Below are 21,686 nucleotides of genomic sequence, written 5' to 3'. Positions count from 1 at the left end.
ACATCAAGAAAGTACTCAATTCTAGCAGCTCATGGTTTTTCCAGCTATGGAGGAATTATTATTATTATTATTATTCTTTAATTAGAATTAATTTACCTCCGTGTCCACAACAACATTGTAGAGCCGTTCCCCGGCCACCAATTCTAAAGCTGTGGTTGCAGAAGTATCTTTCACACTAATCAGAGAAGCTACAAGTCCTTTCACGCAATTTCTATTCCAGTTCTTCTCTGGATCCCTAAAATAGAACAGTTGACAAAAATTAATCTGAAAAAATAAAACAGAAAAAGTTGTATTTTACTAATCCAGAGCTCTTCCTAACAACGCATTAAAAGACAAACATATACACTTTTAAGAAAAACAAAAATTTAATGTTCAGATGACTACCCAACTATTGTTTTAAGTCAATCAAAAGATCTTTCAGTATATATTATTTTCAGTGAAACAAAAATAACTTTGATATAATTTTTTTAAAAAGATTTATTTCAGAGAGAAGGAAAGGGAACACAAACAGGGTAACAGGGTAAGAATCAGGGAGAGAGAAGTAGAAGGGAAGGAGACTCGCTGCTGACTGCAGAGCCCCACACAGGGCTCAATCTCAGAAGCCCAAGATCATGACCTGAGCTGAAACCAAGAGTCAGACCCTCAACCAACTGAGCCACCCAGGAACCCCTGAGGCTATAATCTTTAATACATATATTACTCTAAGTATTCCATGAAAAAAAAAACATGTAAATCTGAAAACTGTAAAATGTTAATGTAGATATTTAAAGAAACTTTGGACTGAGATTTAATTTCCCTCATTTTGGTCTTAAGAATTCCCACTGCCAACACTTGAAACATTTCAATAAACATTTAAGAAAAAAAATGCCAATTAAGGAAAAGCAGCTGACAATATTTTTCATACAAAAATCTTAATGTTAACAAAATTTTCAGATTGTCTTCCAGCTTAAATGAAAATGTATCCTGGTTAACATTTCAGGAAGTGTTCAGGGGAAAAAATACCAATTAAGGAAAGTAGCTTATAATACTTTTCATACAGAAATCTTGATGTTAATGAAATTTTCAGACTGTCTTCCAGCTTAAATAAGAATGTTATCTTGGCTATTACCATGTTAAAATTTAAGGTTTAAATCTCTTACCTGTAGGCAAATTGAATATTAGGAAATCTGGCTAAGAGAGCTTCATATGTTTCTTTCAATCTACTGATATCACGAGATAGCTGCCTGCGCTTTTCCAGAAGTCCTTCCTCCTTGTTTTCTGGATAGTAAATCACAGGTAAATTGAAACAGAGTTTTAAAAATGCAAATATTATAGTTTTAAAGAAGCTATCAGTAACTTCTATTTCCAAAGCATTCCTAGAAGCAAAACACAAATTTCTGGCATTAAATAAAAAGCAAACTTAACAGGAAAGATCAAGTAGACACTATTACCAACAAATAACAAATTTCCATTCCAAAAACAACATATGAATTGAGTAATGATGAATGTGGAAATAAATATACAAAGGACATTTTGGGAGTTTTCAAGTGGCACTTTGGTGACCGAAGCAAGAAACTGTTAATAGTGAGTTTTCAAAAATTCAAAGAGCTGGGACATGGGAAACCTCACCATGTCCCATGGATTCAACTAGATAACACCTACATCAGTGTAAGTCACCCTGAAAATGGCCCAAAGATTGGCAGAACACTCTCCACAGCTAAATGTAGAGAAGAGACCACATCAATGAGGGTAGGAAGGACAGAGATACAGTCACGAGCCAAGCAGACCTGTGGGATTGTGAATGGGAGGGAGGGACACCAAGGACACAGATAGGAGAGAGAAATGGACTGTAGTCACACCAAGCACTCCAAACACAGCAAACCACAAGGGGAAGACAAATCCCCATTGAGGAGCACCTGTGTGGCTCTCAGTCAGTTAAGTGTCTGCCTTTGGCTCAGGTCATGATCCCAGGGTCCTGGGATTGAGCCCCACAGTGGGCTAGCAGCTCAGTGGAGAGTTTGCTTCTCCCTCTGCCTTCTTGTGCTCTCTCTTGCACATGCTCTTGCTCTCAAATAAATAAGTCATATCTTAAAAAACAAACCAAAAAAAATTTTGCCTTAGAAAACCAGAGGGGGGAAAAAAAAAAAAAGAAAAGAAAAAGAAAAAGAAAACCAGTGGGACATAATTTTGCACATTCTCATGATCTGCAGGGCCTAAAACCTGGAACTTTAAAACTCAGCAGGTTCAGCTCTAAGAGAGCCAAGAGGGTGAGAGCAGACAGACTCCCAGCCCTTAAAGAGATAGCATGACAAACAGCCCCACAGAGACACAGCATAAAAGCAGCAGTTTGAAAAATTGCCTGGAGTATTCTGGTGGGAGATTTGTTTACCAATTTCAGAGCATGTGCTGGAGGGGCAGGGATCCTTGGGAGCCTTCTCTGGGAACTAAAGAGCTGGCAGGGACTATTTTTATCCTCTGTCCCCATCCTAGACACACAGACAATTGCAGGAATCAGCAGAGCTCTCCACCTAGCCTGCTAACAGTGTATCTCACCCAAGTTCTGCAGACATGTCCCTTCCCACAACTGACCTCTACAAACCTTGATAAAACTGCTGCCCCACTCTGCCTTCTCCTGTGGACCTGCCCCCTCCAATAAGCCCTGAGTCAGAGCCCATCCAAAGCAGTACCACCAGCCAGGCATGGTACAAGCAGCCCCGACAGGGACCAGCACCGCTCTAAAATAAACTCCCTACACTGCAGAGAGGGGAAGATAACTATATATACCAGTCCCATTGTGGCCTCAGCAGGAGGCTGGGGTCAGGTCTCTGGTCTGACTCTAAGCGTCACTCACCAAGGAGTTTCTGAGGGGAAAACAATAGTTCTATGCTACCACAGCTCTGGCAAACGCCTGGTCTGATTCAACTCAAGCCCAAGGCAGCCCCAGACTGGCCCACTAACAATACAGGGTCCAAACCCTGTCCATGACCAGCAAAGAGACATTCCAGACGACTAGACTGAAGGCAAAAGCGGCTTAGCCACAACAGTAGGAAACATGCATCACATAGGAGATATTACAAAAGCATCAGGTTCTGGTGAACAGGGGACATTGCACTGCAGGGCTCTACAGGATCTCTTCTTCAATAAGATCATTACTTTGAAGAGCAGGAGACGCAGCTAATGTTCTTTAACACACAGAAACAGACACAAAGAGAAAAAATGAGGAGACACAGGGATATATCCCAAAGGAAAGAGGAAAAACCACAGCAAGAGAGCTAAATAAAACAGAGAGCAGTAATAGGCCTGATAAAAAATTTAAAAGTAATGATCATAAAGATACTCACTGGACTTGGAAAAAAGTGAACTTCAGTAAGACCCTTAACAAAGAGACAGAAAACATAAAGAACCAATCAGAGATGAAGAACTCAATAACTGAAACTAAAAATACACAAAATGGAACAAACAGTAGACTCGAAGAAGTAGAAGAACAGATCCCCAACCTGACAGACAGTAACAGAAGGCAATCGAGCTGAACAGGTGAGAGAAAAAATAACAAAAAATGAGAAAAGACTTAGGGAACTCAGCAATAGTATTAACTTTCCCATTACAGAAATTCCAGAAGAAGAAAAAGAAAAGGGGGCAGAAAATTAGAAGAAATAATAGCTGAAAACATCTTGATTCTAGGGAAGGAAACAAATCTCAATCCAGAAGGGAAAGAGAGCCCCAACAAAATCAACACAAGGGAGTCCAAACCAAAACATATAGTTATTAAAACAGCAAAAAGTACTGCTAAGGAGAATTTTAAAAGCATCAAGAGAAAACAGTTACAATATCAGTTGATTTTTCAGTGCAAACCTTGCAAGCCAGAAGGGAGGGGAAAAACAAAACAAAACACAAACCCGTATGGCATGCCATATTCAAGTGCTGAAAGAAAAAAACCTATAGCCAAGAGTATTCTATCCAGCAAGGCCATCATTCTTTTCAAGGGCACATGGAACATTTTAAAGAATAGTTCACAAATTGGGCCACAAAAGAAGTCTCAACAAATTCATACCATGTGTCTTTTCTAACCACAATATTAAGAAACTTGAAATCAGCCGCAAAAAAAAAAGTCTGCAAAGAGCATAAACAGATGAAGGATGGACATTGGGGAGGGTATATGCTATGGTGAATGCTGTGAATTTTGTAAGACTGATAATTCACAGACCTATACCCCTGAAACAAATAATACATTATATGTTAGTGTTAAAAAAAAAAATGCTACTGGGGCACCTGGGTGGCTCAGTCATTAAGCATCTGCCTTCGGCTCAGGTCATGGTCCTGAGGGTCCTGGGATCGAGCCCCACATCAGGCTCCCTGCTCAGCAGGAAGCCTGCTTTCCCTCTCCTAGTCCCCCTACTTGTGTTCCCTCTCTTGCTGTGTCTCTCTCTGTCAAATAAATAAAATCTTAAAAAAAAAAAAAAGAATTGCTACTGAGGAATGAATGGGTCAACCAAGAAAGAAAAAAAAAAAAAGGGAAAATGGAAACACAATGGTGCAGTAAGCTGTTCTAAGAGGGAAGTTTATAGCCAGACAGGCCTACCTCAAAAAGCAAGAAATAACTCAAACATACTAACATTATACCTAAAGGAGCTAGAAAAAGAAAAAACAAAACCCCAGCAGAAAGAAATAATATAGAGTAGAAACAAATGAAAGAGAAACTAAACGAACAGAACAAATATAAAAGAAAATAGGAGTTGGTTTTTCAAAAAGATCAACAAAATTGATAAACTTTTAGCCAGACTCAATAAGAAAAAAAGAGGACTCAAATAAATGAAATCAGAAATGAGAAGAAATAATAACCAACACCACAGAAATACAACTGTAAGACAGTATTATGAAGAAATATATACCAACAAAGTGCACAACCTGGAATGGATAAATTCCTAGAAACATATAACCTAACAAAAATATATTTCTTCCTGTTTCAGTTTAACAAACTGACTACCAGAAATGAAACTGAATCAATAATATAAAAAGTCAAAAAAGCCAAAGTCCAAGACCAGACGGTTTCACAGCCAAATTCTATTAAACATTAAAAAAACAGTTAATACCTATTCTTCTCTAACTACTCCAAAAAAACAGAAAAGGAAGGAGAACTTCCAAATTTATTCTATGAACCCAGCACTATACTGATTAAAAAAACAAAAAACAAAACAAAACAGATAAAGACTCTAAAAAAAGAGACCACAGGCAGAATCTTTGTTGAATATGAATGCAAAAATCCTCAACAAAACATTAGCAAACCAAATCCAACAATAAATTAAAAGAAATCATTCACCACAATCAAGTGTGACTTACTCCTGGGTTGTAAAGGTGGTTAAATATTCGCAAATCATTCAATGTGATATATCGCATTAACAAAGTAAGGGATAAAAACCACACAATCATTTCAACAGACGGAAAAAAAAGCATTTGATAAAGTACAACACCTATTCATGATACAAGCCCTCAACAAGCTAGGTTTAGAGGATATATATCTTAACTTAATAAAGGCCCTATATGAATAACCCACAGCTAACAACACACTCAATGGAGAAAAACAGAGCTTTTCCCCTATGATCAGGAACAAGACAAGGATGTTCACTCTCACCAGCTGTATCCAACATGATACTAAAGTCCTAGCCACAGCAATCAGCCAACAAAAAGAAATAAAAGGCATCCAGATTGGTAAGGAGGAAATAAAACTTTCACAATTTCCAGATGACATGACATATATAGAAAAGTCAAAAGATCCACCAAAAAACTGCTAGAACTGATAAATGAATTCAGTATAGGTGCAGGATACACAAAATACAGAAATCTGTTGCCTTCTATACACCAATACTCAAACAGCAGAAAGATCTATACACCAATAATGAAACAGCAGAAAGAAAAATTAAGAAACTACTCCTACTTAAAATTGCAGAAAAATAATAAAACACCTAGAAATAAACTTAACCAAGGGGGTAAGAGACTTGTACTCTGAAAACTATAAAACACTGATGAATAAAATCATAGACAACAATGGAAGATACTCCCAGTTCATGGACTGGAAGAACAAGTATTGTTAAACTCTCCATACTACCTAAAGCAATCTACAGATTTAATGCAATCTCTATCAAAATACCAGTATAATTTTTCACAGAACTATAACAAACAATCCCAAAATTTGCATGGAACCACAAAAGACCCTAAAGAGCCAAAGCAATCTTGAAAAAGAACAAAGCTGGAGGTATCATAATCCTACATTTCAAGATACATTATAAAGTCGCAGTAACCAAAACAGTATGATATAGGCACAGAAGTAGACACATAGGTCAATGGAACAGAGCACCCCAAAACAGACCTATGATTATACGGTCAATTAATCTTTCATCAAGCAGAAAGAATATACAATAGGAAAAAGTCTCTTCAACAATTGGTGTTGGGAAACTGGACAGCTCTATGCAAAAGAATGAAACTGGACACTTTCTTATACCATACACAAAAATAAAGTCAAAAGGAATTAAGACCTAAACATGAAACTTGAAACCATAAAAATCCTAGAAGAATGCACAGGCAATAATTTCTCTGACATCAGCAATACCAACATTTTTCTAGATAGATCTGAGGCATGGGAAGCAAAAGCAGAAATAAACTATTGGGACTATGTCAAAATAAAAAGCTTCTGCACAGCAAAGGAAACAACCAACAAAATTAAGACAACCTATAGAATGGGAGAAGGTACTTGCAAATTCGTTAAGGGTTAGTTTCCAAAATACAAAGAACTTATACAACTGAACACTAAAAAGAAACAAATAATCCAATTAAAAATGGGCATAAGACGTGAACAGACATTTCTGCAAAAACATACAGATGGCCAACAGACACATGAAAAGATGCTCAACATCACTAATCACTAGGGAAATGCAAATCCAGACCACAGTGAGATATTACTTCACACCTGTCAGAAGAGCTATAATCAAAAACACAAGAGACAACAAGTGTTGGCAAGGATGTGGAGAAAAAGGAACCCTTGTGCACTGTTGGTGGGAAGGCAAACTGGGGTAGCCCACCATGGAGAACAGTATGGAGGTTCCTCAAAAAATTAAAAATATGATTACCACATAACCCAGTAATTCCAATACTGGGTATTTATCCAAAAAAATGAGAACACTAATTTCAAAAAATACACACCCCTCTGTTTATTGCAGTATTATTTGCAATAGCCAAAGTATGGAAGCAGCCCATGTACCTATCAATAGATGAATGGATAAAGATGTGGTATAGATATAGAAGGAATATTACTCAGCCACAAAAAAGAATGAAATCTTGCCTCTGCAACATAGATGGATCTACTGAGTATAACACTAAGTGAAATAAGCTCAGTCAGAAAAAGACAATTATCACGATTTCAGTCATGTGGAATTTACGAAGCAAAAGCAAATAAGTAAAAAAAGAGTTAAACCAAAAAACCACTCTTAAACTATAGTTAAATTGATGGGCAAGGTGGTAGGGGGATGGGTAAAATGAAACAGGTAAAGTAGATTAAAAGTACACTTATCATGATGAGCACAGCATAATGTATACAATTGCTGAATCACTATACTGTACATCTGAAACTAAAATAACAGTGTCTTAACTATATTGGGATTAAAACAAAAACAAAAAAACAATAGCTGTTTTATACTTAGTTGACCCTTAAACAATGGAGTGGGTGGTGGGAGCGGATGGGGTGAGGTTGGGGCACTGACACTCATGCCCCACAGTTCTAAATCCATGATTAACATTTGTTTTTTGTTTGTTTGTTTGTTTTTAAGTAACCTCCATGCCCAATATAGGGTCTGAACTCAAGACCCTGAGATCAAGAGTTTTATGGTCTACCCACTGAACCAGACACCCCTAAATCTGTGTTTAACTTTTGACCCTCAAACTTAATAGCCAAATGTTGACAAAAAGCTTTATGGAGAAGATAAATGGTTAACACATATTTCATATTTTGTATGTTTTATGTATTATACATTGTGTTCTTACAATTAAGTAAGCTAAAGAAAATTGTGAGGAAAATATATTTATAGTACTAAATTGTTTTTATCAAAACAAAAAGAGCCTCAAGTAAGTAGACCCATAAGCTGTTCAAGCTTATGTTTAGGGGTCAACTGTACTTATAAAGATTTCTTACACAAACACCCATTAACTGAGTAAAAAAAAAAATTCCTATTTGCTATTTCCTTAATTTAGTTTCTATCATCAAGTGTTTAAACACAAACCTTCATAATTTAGCTTTTTCATTTCAGCTTCAAGTTTTTCTTTAAGTTTCTTCACGGCTTCTAAAGCTTCTTGATCCTTCCTATAGCCACTATCCATCTTCTTAACTTCAGCCTGTTTAGTCTTTAATTCTTGTTGGGCATGTTTCAACTTCATCTGAGCCTGTTATTGAAAATTTAATAGACTACGTGAGGCAGACAGTGCTAATGATTAAGTGGCCATAGATGCAGATTGGTTTAAGAAACATCAGCCTTGAAAATATAACTGTTAGGTCACTTGCATTAATATCTCAAGAGATGAATCATTTCCCAGTATTTTCTCAGAAAACTATTCAGAGTCTAAACAAATATATGCTTAACATAAATCAAGTAATTTGTAATTTAAGTCCATATTTGAAATACTTATAAAAGATGATATTACTGAGTTAGAAAATTATATCAAAGAATAACCGTCATTAGATGGTTAAATTAAAAACACAATAGTAAGCTAGTAATCAGAACTCTAGTTTCTCTTCCTTTCCATTTAGGTATGTGTATATATATAAATATAAATATATTTATATTTATACTTATATATTTATATTTACTAAATTTAATATTCTATTTATATTTATATTTTATATTCATATTATGTATTTTATATTTATATTTATTAAATTTATAAATATATTTATATTTATTTTTATTTTTCAGTGCTCAATTAACAGTAGAGAAACTGTACTGAGCACTAAGAAAATTACACTGGAATGGGAAATTATAAACTGAGATGGGAAATTTCAATGCTAAGAGTTGGATATTCAAATGCTAATTTATATAACTGAGTACACTGTTCCTTAAAAGCATGAACCAGTATGCTTGCTGAGATCTAGCTGGGTATCACTTCCATCTAAAACTGAATAATCGTGGATTTTTCCCAATATATAATAAGGTAACAGGAAAAACTGAGAGGACCTGAAAGTTTTTTTGCTATTGATTTCTTACAGATTTTTTCATGACCATCATCTTTGAATGAAGTGGTAAACATGTAAGAGAAAATGCTGAACAGGATTAATACCAACACAGACACAACCATCTGTATTTATTTTTAAAGGAGTTCTCTTTTTAAAAAATTTTAAAATGGGTGGAAAAAAATATATATTTTTTCTTTCTGCTCTCAAAACTTTTGCGTCCATAGCACTTTAAAAGCTGCATACCATCTAAACAAATTTGAAAGCCCTGACTGACAAGTCTTGAAGATTATGAAATCGTGTATGGAAATGGAAGACTAGAATGGGGGTTAAGAGGAAGGGAGAGGTACTTCCAAGGACTAAAGGTAAGGACTAAGTGTGGTGGGCAAAAGAAATGGACAGGATATTCACTTTCCTGTTAAGGCTTAAGATTGCAACTTTATGATGCCAACAAAAAAAAAAAAAAAAATTAACCTCAAATAGTGCATACAATACTACAAATAAAGCATTTATTGCATTTACAATTTCAGTTAACTTATGAAGTTATTTAATGTTTTATAGCATCTTAAATTACTGTCATCAATATTTAGCAGCTAACATATTTGAATTTCAGTGTATTTATTAGGTGCTATAGAGTGGCAGAATAACAAATTCCTTCTCAGTGATCTGATTATTGTCAACGTTTTATAACAACTGCCAAAGTATAATGTGAAGCAGCTTCTCAAAAAAAAAAAAAAGAAAAGAAAACAGTCAAATAGTTAATGTCTGTATTTACCTGTTTGGCTTCTGTCTGAGCTTTACTTATGTCATTTTTACAAGCCATCATTTGACCAGCCAAAGTTGCTTCTGCTCCGTCTTCATTACTCGACAGTCCAGCGGACACAGCATTGAAGTGCTGCTGTGCGGCGGCCAAAGCTTCAGCATCTTTATTACTTGCTTCTTGAAGTGCGTTCAGCCCATCTGTTATCTTTTTAACCTCTTTTTCCTTTGCTGCTAAAGTTCTAGAATCCTTCAGGAAGAGTTTCAGATAGGAAAATATCATTTGTTAGGAAAGACTCCCATTTTTTTTCTTATGGGCCTACACCTTTGTCATCAAATTTCATAGCATTTTGAAGTAGGCATGGTTAAAAGGAAAATAATTTAATGATCATAACTTTATTTTTTTAAGATTTTATTTATTTATTTGACAGAGATCACAAGTAGGCAGAGAGGCAGGCAGAGAGGGGGGGAAACCGGCTCCCCGCTAAGCAGAAAGCCCGATGTGGGGCTCAATCCCAGGACCCTGGAATCATGACCTGAGCCAAAGACCAAGGCTTTAATCCACTGAGCCACCCAGGCACCCCTAACCATCATAACTTTAAATACTTTATTTCCATTTTGAATTACCCTGTTTTTAAGATAAATGTCTCCTTATACTACCAGAAATACTTTCATTCCATATGTTATAGTCTAATCTAGAAATTAGCTACATTATAGTGCAAACTAACCATTTGAAGAAACTAAAAATCACTTTCTAGAGCTTTAAAATTGAAGTAATAACCATTCTACTCTAAGCTTCAAAGTAGAAGTTATAGGATTAAGAGCATGTACATGAAAATTTATAAACTATCAAAGGCCATAAAATTTAAATATTAAATACTTGTGGGGACAGCATTACTAATACTTAACATCTTTAAAGTTATATGCACTAGAACACCATTATACACTGAGATACCAGCACAGGGGGAAAAAAAAAAAAAATCCAGCTATATTATTTACACAAAAGTGACCAGAAATTTTGGCCTACCTGTTTACCTCACGATTCACTAAATATTTATTAGATGTTTACCACATACCAGGCATTGTTCTAGACATTAAAGACAGGCTCCTCAGGGACCCTATACTCTACAGTGGAAAACACAGTAAAAAATAAAGCAAGGTAAAGGGATAGAAAGTGATGGGAATTACTATTTTAAGGACAATAAGGGAAGGCCTTTTTTATGACATTTTGAGCAGAAACCTACATGAAATAAAAGGAATGATCAGGCTGATATTAGGGGGACACACACCAGGCAAACTCTGCAGAATATGCTTCGGTGTTTGAGGAACTGTGGTTGGAGCACAGTGAGCAAGTGGAAAGGAGCCAGGAATCCTATCAGGTAGGGTCTTGTAGACCATGGTAAAGGCTGAATTTAATTACACATGTGACTTTGAAACCATTAAAGGATTTTAAGCTCAAGAGTGATGTGATCCAATTTATATTTTAGCTTCTGTAAAGAGCAGACCGTAGAGCAGCAAGAGTAAAAGCAGGGCAACTAATAAGGACACTATTACAGCATCCCTCATGGGCAGTGATGGCCTGCAGATTAGCAGTGATGAGGTGATGAAAAGTGGCTGTATTCAGAATGTACTTTTAAAGTCAAGAGAATTTGCTGATGGATTAGATATGGAGTTTGAGAAAAATGGTGGAATGCAGGAGGACTCAAGGATTTCTGGACTGAACAATTAATAGCAAGTTTAATAGCAGTGCCATTTTCTAACATGGGGAAAATTTAGCAACTCAACGAGGTTTGGGTAGGTAGGGAAATGTTAAGAGTTCTATTTTGTATACATTAAGTTTTAGACTTTTTGTTAATCATCTATGTAAAAATGTCAATCCAATAGCTGGACAAAGAAGGGAAGGAGTCAAGGTTGAGTATAGATCTGAACATCACCCTGCAAATGGTATTTAAGGGCTATCAGGCTGGGTGGGATTACCTAAGAAATGAGTGCATATAAAAGAAGTCTGAGCACTAGCCCTGGGGCATGCCAACATCTCACGTATTGATTTGTCTGTCTAGACTGTATTCAGTATTCCCATATTCAACTACCTAATCTCTACTTAGATGTCTAACAGGCACCTCAAACCTATTATGTTCACATTGTACTTGTTTCTATTCTCTACTAAGCTAATAGTAACAATATTTCCAATTGTCAAAGACAAAAATCCACTGCTATATTCCTAGCTCAAACAACTTATACTAGGTCCAGAGCACACACTCAATAAATAGGAATGTAATGGACAAATATTTACCCACCTCAATCATATTTTTTTCTAGCTCTTTGCGTTTGTTCTCTTCACTTGCCAGATTTTTTTTCTTGAGATCAAAGGCACTTTGAGATTTAGTGTTAACTCGCTGAGCTTCTGCAAGCGCATCTTCTAAAGATCGAAGTCTACCTCCAATTTCCTATAATCAAATGCACCCAATTCAAAGTACTTACAATTTACTCATGTCATTATTTTCTTATATGACTTCTAGAAGACTTACTTTTTATGAGCTATTTTGTTATCATGCATTAAAATTAATAAATCAATATGGAAGACTATGCCCAGTGAATATTGTTTAAAATTTCTTCACAGTATATTATTTATTCTTACGTATATGCCTGACCTTATCTTTTCCTTTTTCCAACTCTTCTATTTCACGACTAAGTGCTTGTATTTTTTTGTCATTCTCAGACAATTTTTCTTGAAGCTTTACAACTTTATCTTGCATTTCTTTTAATTCCTCAGCTGAGCGTTCTTTTGTATCTTCAGCCAGCAAAAACTGATAGGCAATATATAAACGACTCAAATGTTCTATTTCCCTCATTACTTTTTGGTACTCCAAGTAGGAAGATCTTTCCTAGAAAAGAAATCACCAGTAAAGTATAACTCAAACTTCATAGAAATAGAAAAAATCTGGACAGCTGTTTCAGTACCCTTCACTTACCACTGGTCTTGATAGCAGTAATTTCAGTGATAGTCCCTATTATATTAGAAGTTATTCACTCTACCAATAGGGTTACTTACTAGGTATGTGATATCCTCAAGAAAATGTTCCCCTCAATTCTAATTACTCAGGAAAATCTAGACTTCTCTTCAACAACGTATTTCAATCTGACATATCATTTTCTGAAACTATGAAGAGCAGTCTTCAAAATCATTATGATTAATAGATATGAAGGACATGTCCTCTATGAGCAGAAAGCAGATGATTAAGTACCAACTCTTAACTCCTATCTATCCCACAGAAAAATTCCTGTGACGTGTATACATTTCATTTCTATTTGTATGATACTGAATACATCACCATTTTTGAGAGATGTTCTAGGTGGCTATTCTCTATTTAGTATATACCTCTTTTAGTTTTTGAATTGTTGGAGTAATCTCTTCTTCAAGTATCTGGAAAACAAAGGAAAACCAAATTTTTCAATATGTAAAGTACCATTAAAAAAACTGAAAAGAAACATGAAGTCTAGGAAAACTGGGGAGGTGGAATTTCCTCTTTACAGCAGAGAAACCCTACAATTACTCTCGTCTTTAAAAATATTTTATGTAAATTTAATCACCGTCTTAATTTCTTTCAGCTTAGCTTCTTTTTTTTCTATAGTTTTCTGGGCAGCTATTTTTTTGTATTCATACATCCTGGTTCCAGCTGCTTCTTCTATCATGGACAAAATCTGGAAAGACAGAAACATTATATAAATGTTTTAAGAATCCAAGATGAAGAACTTCATTGGAGTTTACAAAAAGTATATAATTTAAGGTCTTAACTTCACTAAGCATCTTACCAAATTATGTCCCAAATGGATTAGGGAAGTTAAGTACATAGAAAATACATGTATTACCCACAGCCCTAACATTGAATATTTCTCGCCTTTACTCCAATCCTGAAATCAAACTTCATGCTACACTGAGGTTGCAGAGTAAATCTCTTTTAAAATTGAAGCCAGGGGTGTCTGGCTGGCTCAGTCGGCTGAGCATGTGACTCTTGATTCTTGGGGTTGTGGGTTTGAGCCCCATGTTGGGTATATAAATTACCTAAAAATAAAAATTTAAAAATAAAAAAATTGAAGCCAGTACTCGTCCCTCCTCTTTTACCTTCAAGTATAGGGGTGCCTGGGTGACTCAGCGGTTAAGCATCTGCCTTTGGCTAGGGTTGTGGTCCCAGGGTGCTGGGATCGAGCCCTGCATCAGGCTCCCTGCTCGGCGGGAAGCCTGCTTCTCCCTCTCACACTCCCCTTGCTTGTGTTCCCTCTCTCACTGTGTCTTTCTGTGTCAAATAAATAAAATATTTTTTTAAAAAAATAATAATAAGTATTAAAAAAGTAAGGACTAACACTCAGTTGTCACTTTAGAAGTTTCTAATTAAAATTGTTCCAAGAGATTTCAGTCATTTTTTGCCAGGATGAAGCATGATATAACACATGCAAGCATTTCAACCATGGCACATACTTTAAGAATTTAGGCAAGTAACTTAATTTTTTGTGCCAGTTTCTTCATCCACAGCGTACTTAATATCTCACAATACTTGAGAATTACACAAAGTAATTCATGTGAAAAGCACCCTGAAAAAGGCAAACACTAATCAATTACAATTTAAAAGTGGAAGAATTTTGCCAGCACTCCTTTTTCAGAAGCTTCTACTCACCATCAATCCTTATTTCAACAGAATTATTTCTCTCGAAACCACTGATTTCTAGTATTCGGCAGGTTTCAAATTAGAAGTTTCCCTTAAGATGTTATCTAAAGAAGATATGCATGACCTCTGTTCAAACCAGACTGCTGATACCAATTATCAGTTTTCTTAGTTCTTCTCGGTAGAAAAGAGTAACTACAGAGCCTTTGTTCCTGTACAAATTATTCATTCCTTTATATCAACTCTTTTCAAGGGGGCTCCAAGAAAAAAATTAAAACTAAGTCTTAATATTCCATACCCTAAAGCAATTCACTGCATGCAATGAATCAGTTTCACTCAACTCTTTTTCTGTAGGGTTTAACTCTGAGATGGAACACTGGTTGAGAAAGGCTGCTTGATATAGCCAAATTTCTTTTAATATTGGATACACAAAACTCTTAAAAGAAAACACAGGTTAAGCTCCTTGACGTTACTCATAGTGAGGATTTTTTTGGATTTAACACCAAAAGCAAAGACAACAAAGGCAAAAATAAACAAGTGGGATTATATCAATCTGAAAAACTGCACAGCAAAGGAAACCATAAACAAAATGAAAAGGGTACTTACAGAATGGGAAGAAAACAGTTGTAAGTCATCAATCTGCTAAGGGGTTAATACCCAAATACATAAGGAACGTGTGTATGGGAAAAAACATTTTTCACAAAAGACACACAGATGGCCAATATGTATATGAAAGGTACTCAACATCACTAACCATCTGGGAAATGCAAATTAAAACCATGAGCTACTAGTTCTGTTAGAATGGCTATCAACACAAAGACAAGAGGGTCGCCTAGGTGGTCCAGTCTTCAAGCATCTGCCTTTGGCTCAGGTCATGATCCCAGGGTCCTGAAATTGAGCCTGGCATCTGGCTCCCTGCTCCGCGGGAGGCCTGCTTCTCCCTCTCCCACCCCTGCTTGTGTTCCTGCTCTCACTCTCTCTCTAATAAATAAATAAAATCTTTAAAAAAAAAAAAAAGAGACAAGAAATAACAAGTATTGGTGATGCTGTGGAGAAAAGGGAAACATTATATATTATTGGTAGGAATGTAAATTGGGAGCAGTCAGTATGGAAAACTATGAAGGTTCCTTAAAAAATTAAAAATAGAACTACCATATATAATCCAACAACTTCACTTCTAGGTTATTTATCCAAAGAATACAAAGACACTAACTTGAAAATGTATCTGCACCTTCATTTATTAATATCAAGACATGGAAACAAAGTGTCCACTGGTAGATGAATGGATAAAAAAATATGATATATAAATATATATATGTACAATGGAATATTATTCAGCTATTAAAAAATACAATCTTGCCACTTGTGACAACATGGATGGAACTTGAGGGCATTAAACTAAGTGAAATAAGTTAGAGAAAGACAAATACCATATAATCTTACTTGTAAGTGGAATCTAAAAAGAAAAAAACAAAACAAAACAAAACTGAGCTCACAGAGAACATATCAGTGGTTACCAGAGATAGCGGTTACTAGGTGAGCAAAATGGGTACAGGTGATCAAAGGTACAACCTTCCAGTTACAGAAGTCCCGGCGATACAAGGTACAGTATGGTGACTGTAGTTAATAATACTGCATTGTATATTTGAAAGTTACTAAGAGAATAACTCTTGAAGATATCATAAGAAAAAATTGTTAACTGTGGTGATGGATGACAAATGACTTTTTAACATCCATCATTTTGCAATGACTACATATATTTAATCACTATGCTGCATACCTGAAACTAATATGTCACTTACAACTCCATTAACAAAAAATCTGCTCAACAATGTCCCATGCCTTTTCTTAAACTTTCTCATTTAATCCTCAAAATACCTGAAGTAAGGACTTTTGACTCTAATTTACACATGGGGAAACAAAGGCTCAGAAGTGTTATGTTACATAGCTTTAAAAAGGTGGGGTGACATAGTGCCAAACAGTGGGGGAAAAAAAAAAAACATGACGTTCTTTACTAATTACTCTTAGTAATGTTCCCAAGAATTTAAATGGAAGAGATTATGTTTAAAAAACTGACTTTAAAAAAAAAAAGCCAATATCTATAATTATAATTTTTACTGTCCATAAAGAGTATTCTTACCTCTGGAGGTTTCATATTCAATACTTTTGTAATTCGGCCCTGAAAAATAAAATGGCAGTTACTATAATGATAAATTAGAGTCACCTAAAGGCATACATGTTTATCTGCACTGAAGTTGTTCCATCCTAATATACCAGTCTTTTAATTCTTTCTTTTATCTCCATTGCATTTGAGAACAAAGGTACCTTATAATTCCAGAATTTTGCTATTTACCTTTTCACTTACCAGTGATATACAGTTATTAAATAATACCAAGTTAACTCAGACCATATTTCTGAGACAATGATACAAAAGTCTCCAACAAGTATATAAATATATAAGTGTTGGCATAATTATTGAACACTTGATTTTTTTTTTTTAATGGCTGTGCTCCAAGATAATTTCTAGAAATATACTGCACACTTCTGGGCCTCAAATAAAACAGTAACATCTTTTATTTCAATGCCAGAATATCACTATCAAAAAACAAAACCAAACCCCGCTACCCAACCCTCAGGGCATCATATTGCTTAGGATTTAGATTCATTTCAGCTTTGAGGCTGGGATGTAGTAAAAACAATGTTATTTTGGTTGCTTCAGGATCCTGCCATTGGCCTTGCTGTGACTAAGAGGACAGATGGATGAGTCAAGTGAGATAACATAAGGACAAGACAATATTAGCACTTATTTTTCATTTGAATAAGTGTCTAAGGAAGAAATAACTTAAAATTTAACATATATTTGAAATAATAAAATGCTTGAACCCAGTACTTTAAAAGGATACACTATGACAATATAGTCTTAAAAATTTTTATAGTGACCATTATTCTTATAATAACAAAATAGGTCAAGGAAAATTACTTCTACACATTCTTTAAACTTCAAATGTGTATGTTAGAACATACCAGTACATATAACCAACCTAAACTCTTAACAGGTACCCAAATACCAGTATAATAGAAAACAAAAAATGGAAAACCCAAAAATAAGCACTTCTCCTATTATAATAACTTAAAAATAAATGATGTCAAAATCATTTATATAGAGACCATAAACAAAATACCTGCATGATGAGAAAGTGAGGGTTGTTAACATTAAGGCCAACAGAACAGAAGAGATCTTGTACTCTGGTATTGTTTGCATTTACTCCATTGATTAAATATTTATTTCTACCACCAATAACCACCTAAAAAAGAAGTATTTTAAAAAATAGAGATTATGCTAAGTGAAATAAGCCAAATAGACAAAGTCAATTATCATACGGTTTCACTTATTTGTGGAACATAAGGAATAACATGGAGGATATTAGGAAAAAGGAAAAAGGAAGGGGGAGAAATCAGAGTGGAAGACGAACCATGAGAGACTATTGGCTCTGGGAAACAAATGGAGGGTTTTAGAGAGGAGGAGGGTGGGGGGATGGGTGAGCTTGGTGATCTATATTAAAGAGGGCAGGGATTGCATGGAGCACTGGTTGTTATACGCAAACAATAAATCATGGAACACTACATCAACAATTAATGATGTACTATATGGTGACTAACATAATTAAAAAAAAAATATATATATATATATATCTACACATACATATACATATATAAATGAACATACATATTTTGAACTAAGATGATAAATTCCCAAATATGTTTCCCTTGTTTGTTCTATCCAACTAATGGTAAATAAAACCAATTCTGAGTAAATAAATAATGGAGGAAGTATGAGATGGTCAACAACAATATAGATTATTAGTCAACTGTCGGGACTTAATCCAATGACTTTTGCTAACTAGTCATATAACCATGCACAATCCTCCTAACCTCCCCTGCATTGGACTAGATCTCTAGGTCACTTTTGACTTTGTTTCCAAGTATGTGTAAAACATATTAGATCCCTCATCACTCTTCCTGAAATTTTTCCACCCTCATAGGTTGGCCCCTTTCCTCCACTTTATAATTTCCAAAGAACAGAAGTCAGATACTAAAAACTAAAACAAGCAGTTTTGTTTTTTTTCATTTTTTAAGAGGGAAAGGAAGAGAGAGAATCTTAAGCAGGTTTCATGCCCAGCATGGAGATTCAGGAGATCATGACCTGAGCCAAAATCAAGAGTCAGAGGCTTAACAAACTAAGTCACCCAGGTGTCCCAAAAACAAGCAGTTTGATAACAATCCTTGACAAGATTCTAAAAGGGGTTAATAAAGACATGACTTGTGACTTCGAGAAAGAAAAAGAGTTAATCACTGAGCTTCAATGAGATACCAGCTTGTTAATACTTTACTATAGAACTTATATTGTCACCTAATGGGCATAATCATCTCACCCATGTATTCTGAGGTCCTTAAAAAATGTTTCTCATTCTTCTCTCTGTATTTCCCAGTGCCTTCAAGAACGCCCAGCACACAGCAAACATTTAATAAAATACAGAGTGTTGGGCACCTGGGTGGCTCAGTGGCTTAAGCCTCTTCCTTCGGCTCAGGTCATGAACTCAGGGTCCTGGGGTCGAGCCTCGCATCGGGCTCTCTGCTAGGCAGGAAGCCTGCTTCCTCCTCTCTCTCTGCCTACTTCTGATCTCTCTCTGTGTCAAATAAATAAATAAAATCTTTTAAAAAAAAAAAAAAAAGAAGAAGAAATCAAGTCAGTATTTGATCAATTCTGCTCATAAACTCTCTCTCCACGAAAGATGTATTGCCAAAAAACATCTTGGACTTAAGTTCTTAGATATCCAAATATTTTAAAGCCACTCACCTGCCTCGTTACTGTAATTTCATCATGAACCTCAAATCCTAAAGGGCTTTGCTTTTTGTCAGAATTATCAAATGTGATTGACACTGAGGCTTTGGTAATACCAGCCTGCCCATTTTTGTAAACTAAATCTTGTAAATTAGAAGCCCGAACCTAAAACAAAAGAAAAGTTTATCAATTACAAAACCCCCTACTGCACAAAATGGCACTAAAAATGGGTTTCTTGCTGTTGGAAAACTATCCTTGTAGTGTCCATTAAGTAGCCAAGGACAGATAGTTGCATTCAGAAGCAAGGAAAAATGCAAGAAAAGCAAGGAAAACAGGAAACCACCTAAAATGAGTGCTTTTCTCCACAGGACTTTTCCACCCCTGCAAATTGTTTCCTACTCAGTTCTTAACTGAAGTTCATTTGAAAAACTTAGGAAGACAGCATCTAAGAATTTCAGTGTTCATCCAATTCCTTTTGATCCTGAAAAAGCATTATAATGCAGTGTGAGTGGGTAGGAATACAGACTCTGGAAGAAGACTGCCTTAAAGAACACCTGACTTTGAGTATTGCTCCCAACATTTTAAAGGGATAAACCTTATGCAATCCCAAGTTTCTGTTTTTTTCATTTGAAAAATGGAGTAATAATATCTACCTCTAAAGGACTGTGGTCTAAGATAATTTACATAAACAAAACTGCAAATGAAGAGAATACTGGCAATAGTCTCTAAGTTCAATATGGAGTCCCTTGAGGCTCCCAAACTTTTAATTCACATAAATCATAAAGTTTACCTGAGACAGGTTGGAGATGCCCAGCAAAAAGCAGATGGAGTCCAATATGTTGGATTTCCCACTACCATTTAAACCAGTGATAGCGTTGAAGAGGGGGTCAAAACCATTGACTTCAGTCCTCTGAGCATAGGACTTAAATCCTTCAAGGATGATTGACTTAACATGCATTTTCACTAGGGACTTGGACAGGTAAACTGCTAGGAATCAAACAGTCCACAAAGGAGCTCTGTACAAAACAGAAATATACAAGTGGGACAGAAATCTGTAATCATATCGGTAAATGACTAAAACATAAGAATGACAGCTTAATAGAAATAAAACAGCCACTTGCCCAGCTACTTCCTCTGATGTAAAGACACCTTTTCCAACTTAATTGGAAGTTAATTTAACCATTAATTCAACCGAGAAGTCAACGACTTATTTTTCTAGGCTTACCTTCCATCTTTATCATACTCTAACAGAAACTGATTATTTCATAACCCACCCCTTTTGCTCATAATGTCCTGCTCCCCAAAACTGACTTGACTCGCTCTCCTTACTACAATCAAGTCTTTGTTGAAACGTCACCTTAATGGGGTCTTTCCTGACTTCCCTATTTACAAATGCACCTGTCCCCGCCCCCTCACCTTTTCCTTCATCGTACTTAAAGATGACACTAAACAATATTTATTTATTCGTCTATCCAGACTGTCGTAATACAAGTTCCTGTAGAATCTTTGCCTGCGTGCACCGCTCATGCCCGAATAGTGCTTGACTCCAGGGCGCCGGGAAAGGGGAGTGTCATCAATATTCACTAAAGAGATGAATCCCATATACTCTCCAGCTTGTTGTCACTCGGCCTGTTCCCTCCCCCTACCAGGATTCTCTATCAACACTTGTTTGCCCTTCTCCAAGGCTTCTATAGGAAGTAGCCACGCTGTCAGAAAAACCATTAGGAGTGATTTTAGTTTGAGGTCCCTTCTTGCTAAACCCGCTCTCCCCAGGAACACACAAACATTCCTCTCTAGCCAAGGAATGCCAGACTAGGCCCAACCTGCCGCGAGCACGCACCAGCCTCACCGCTGCGCCAGGCCGTCCGGGCTTGAGGCGCCTTAGAAGCTACTCTCGGTTACAAGAGCAGAAAGCCGGCCCACTTTGCCGGGTTTCGGGAGCTACCAAGAAGACTCTAGCACAGCGGCTGCAACACTCGTCCCACGATCGGCACCCAGGCCGGAAATATTTATACCTTTGAATTTCGGCGCGAGCAAAGGACCCCACCACCACGGCCTATTTCATTGGCCGGTGCCTAGGAGATGCCTGACTTAAAGGCTCCATTTTCCCCTCCCATCGTACAATAAAAGTGACAGGGAGATAGGAAAGAGCGTCACGACAGGGGCAGCTCCAGGAATGCGACGGCTGGGGCCCGAGGACTAAAGGAACAAGTGGTGTGTGGTGAGCTCCGCG

The 21,686-nt window shown here is 36.2% G+C and overlaps 1 protein-coding gene across 1 annotated transcript in view; it reads right to left on the bottom strand.

The window, feature by feature from the left end:
* Window positions 1-21,470, bottom strand: part of SMC2 (structural maintenance of chromosomes 2) — a 57,062-nt gene extending 35,592 nt beyond the window's left edge. The window contains exons 1-13 of the mRNA XM_032860751.1: window positions 21,294-21,470; window positions 20,244-20,469; window positions 19,469-19,618; window positions 17,793-17,915; window positions 16,751-16,789; window positions 13,541-13,651; window positions 13,329-13,373; window positions 12,601-12,834; window positions 12,247-12,396; window positions 9,966-10,199; window positions 8,247-8,406; window positions 1,140-1,257; window positions 97-235 (exon numbers count right to left, since the gene is read on the bottom strand). Coding sequence (XP_032716642.1) covers window positions 97-235; window positions 1,140-1,257; window positions 8,247-8,406; window positions 9,966-10,199; window positions 12,247-12,396; window positions 12,601-12,834; window positions 13,329-13,373; window positions 13,541-13,651; window positions 16,751-16,789; window positions 17,793-17,915; window positions 19,469-19,618; window positions 20,244-20,411 — 1,671 coding nt within the window. The 5' untranslated portion in view covers window positions 20,412-20,469; window positions 21,294-21,470. The remainder of the gene's footprint in view (window positions 1-96; window positions 236-1,139; window positions 1,258-8,246; window positions 8,407-9,965; window positions 10,200-12,246; window positions 12,397-12,600; window positions 12,835-13,328; window positions 13,374-13,540; window positions 13,652-16,750; window positions 16,790-17,792; window positions 17,916-19,468; window positions 19,619-20,243; window positions 20,470-21,293) is intronic.
* Between the last annotated feature and the right edge of the window lie 216 nt (window positions 21,471-21,686).

Source organism: Lontra canadensis, unplaced genomic scaffold, assembly GCF_010015895.1.
Source record: "Lontra canadensis isolate GAN:19392208 unplaced genomic scaffold, GSC_riverotter_1.0 scaffold19, whole genome shotgun sequence".
Taxonomy (NCBI): Eukaryota; Metazoa; Chordata; class Mammalia; order Carnivora; family Mustelidae; genus Lontra; species Lontra canadensis.
This window is presented reverse-complemented; position numbering and strand designations above follow the sequence as displayed.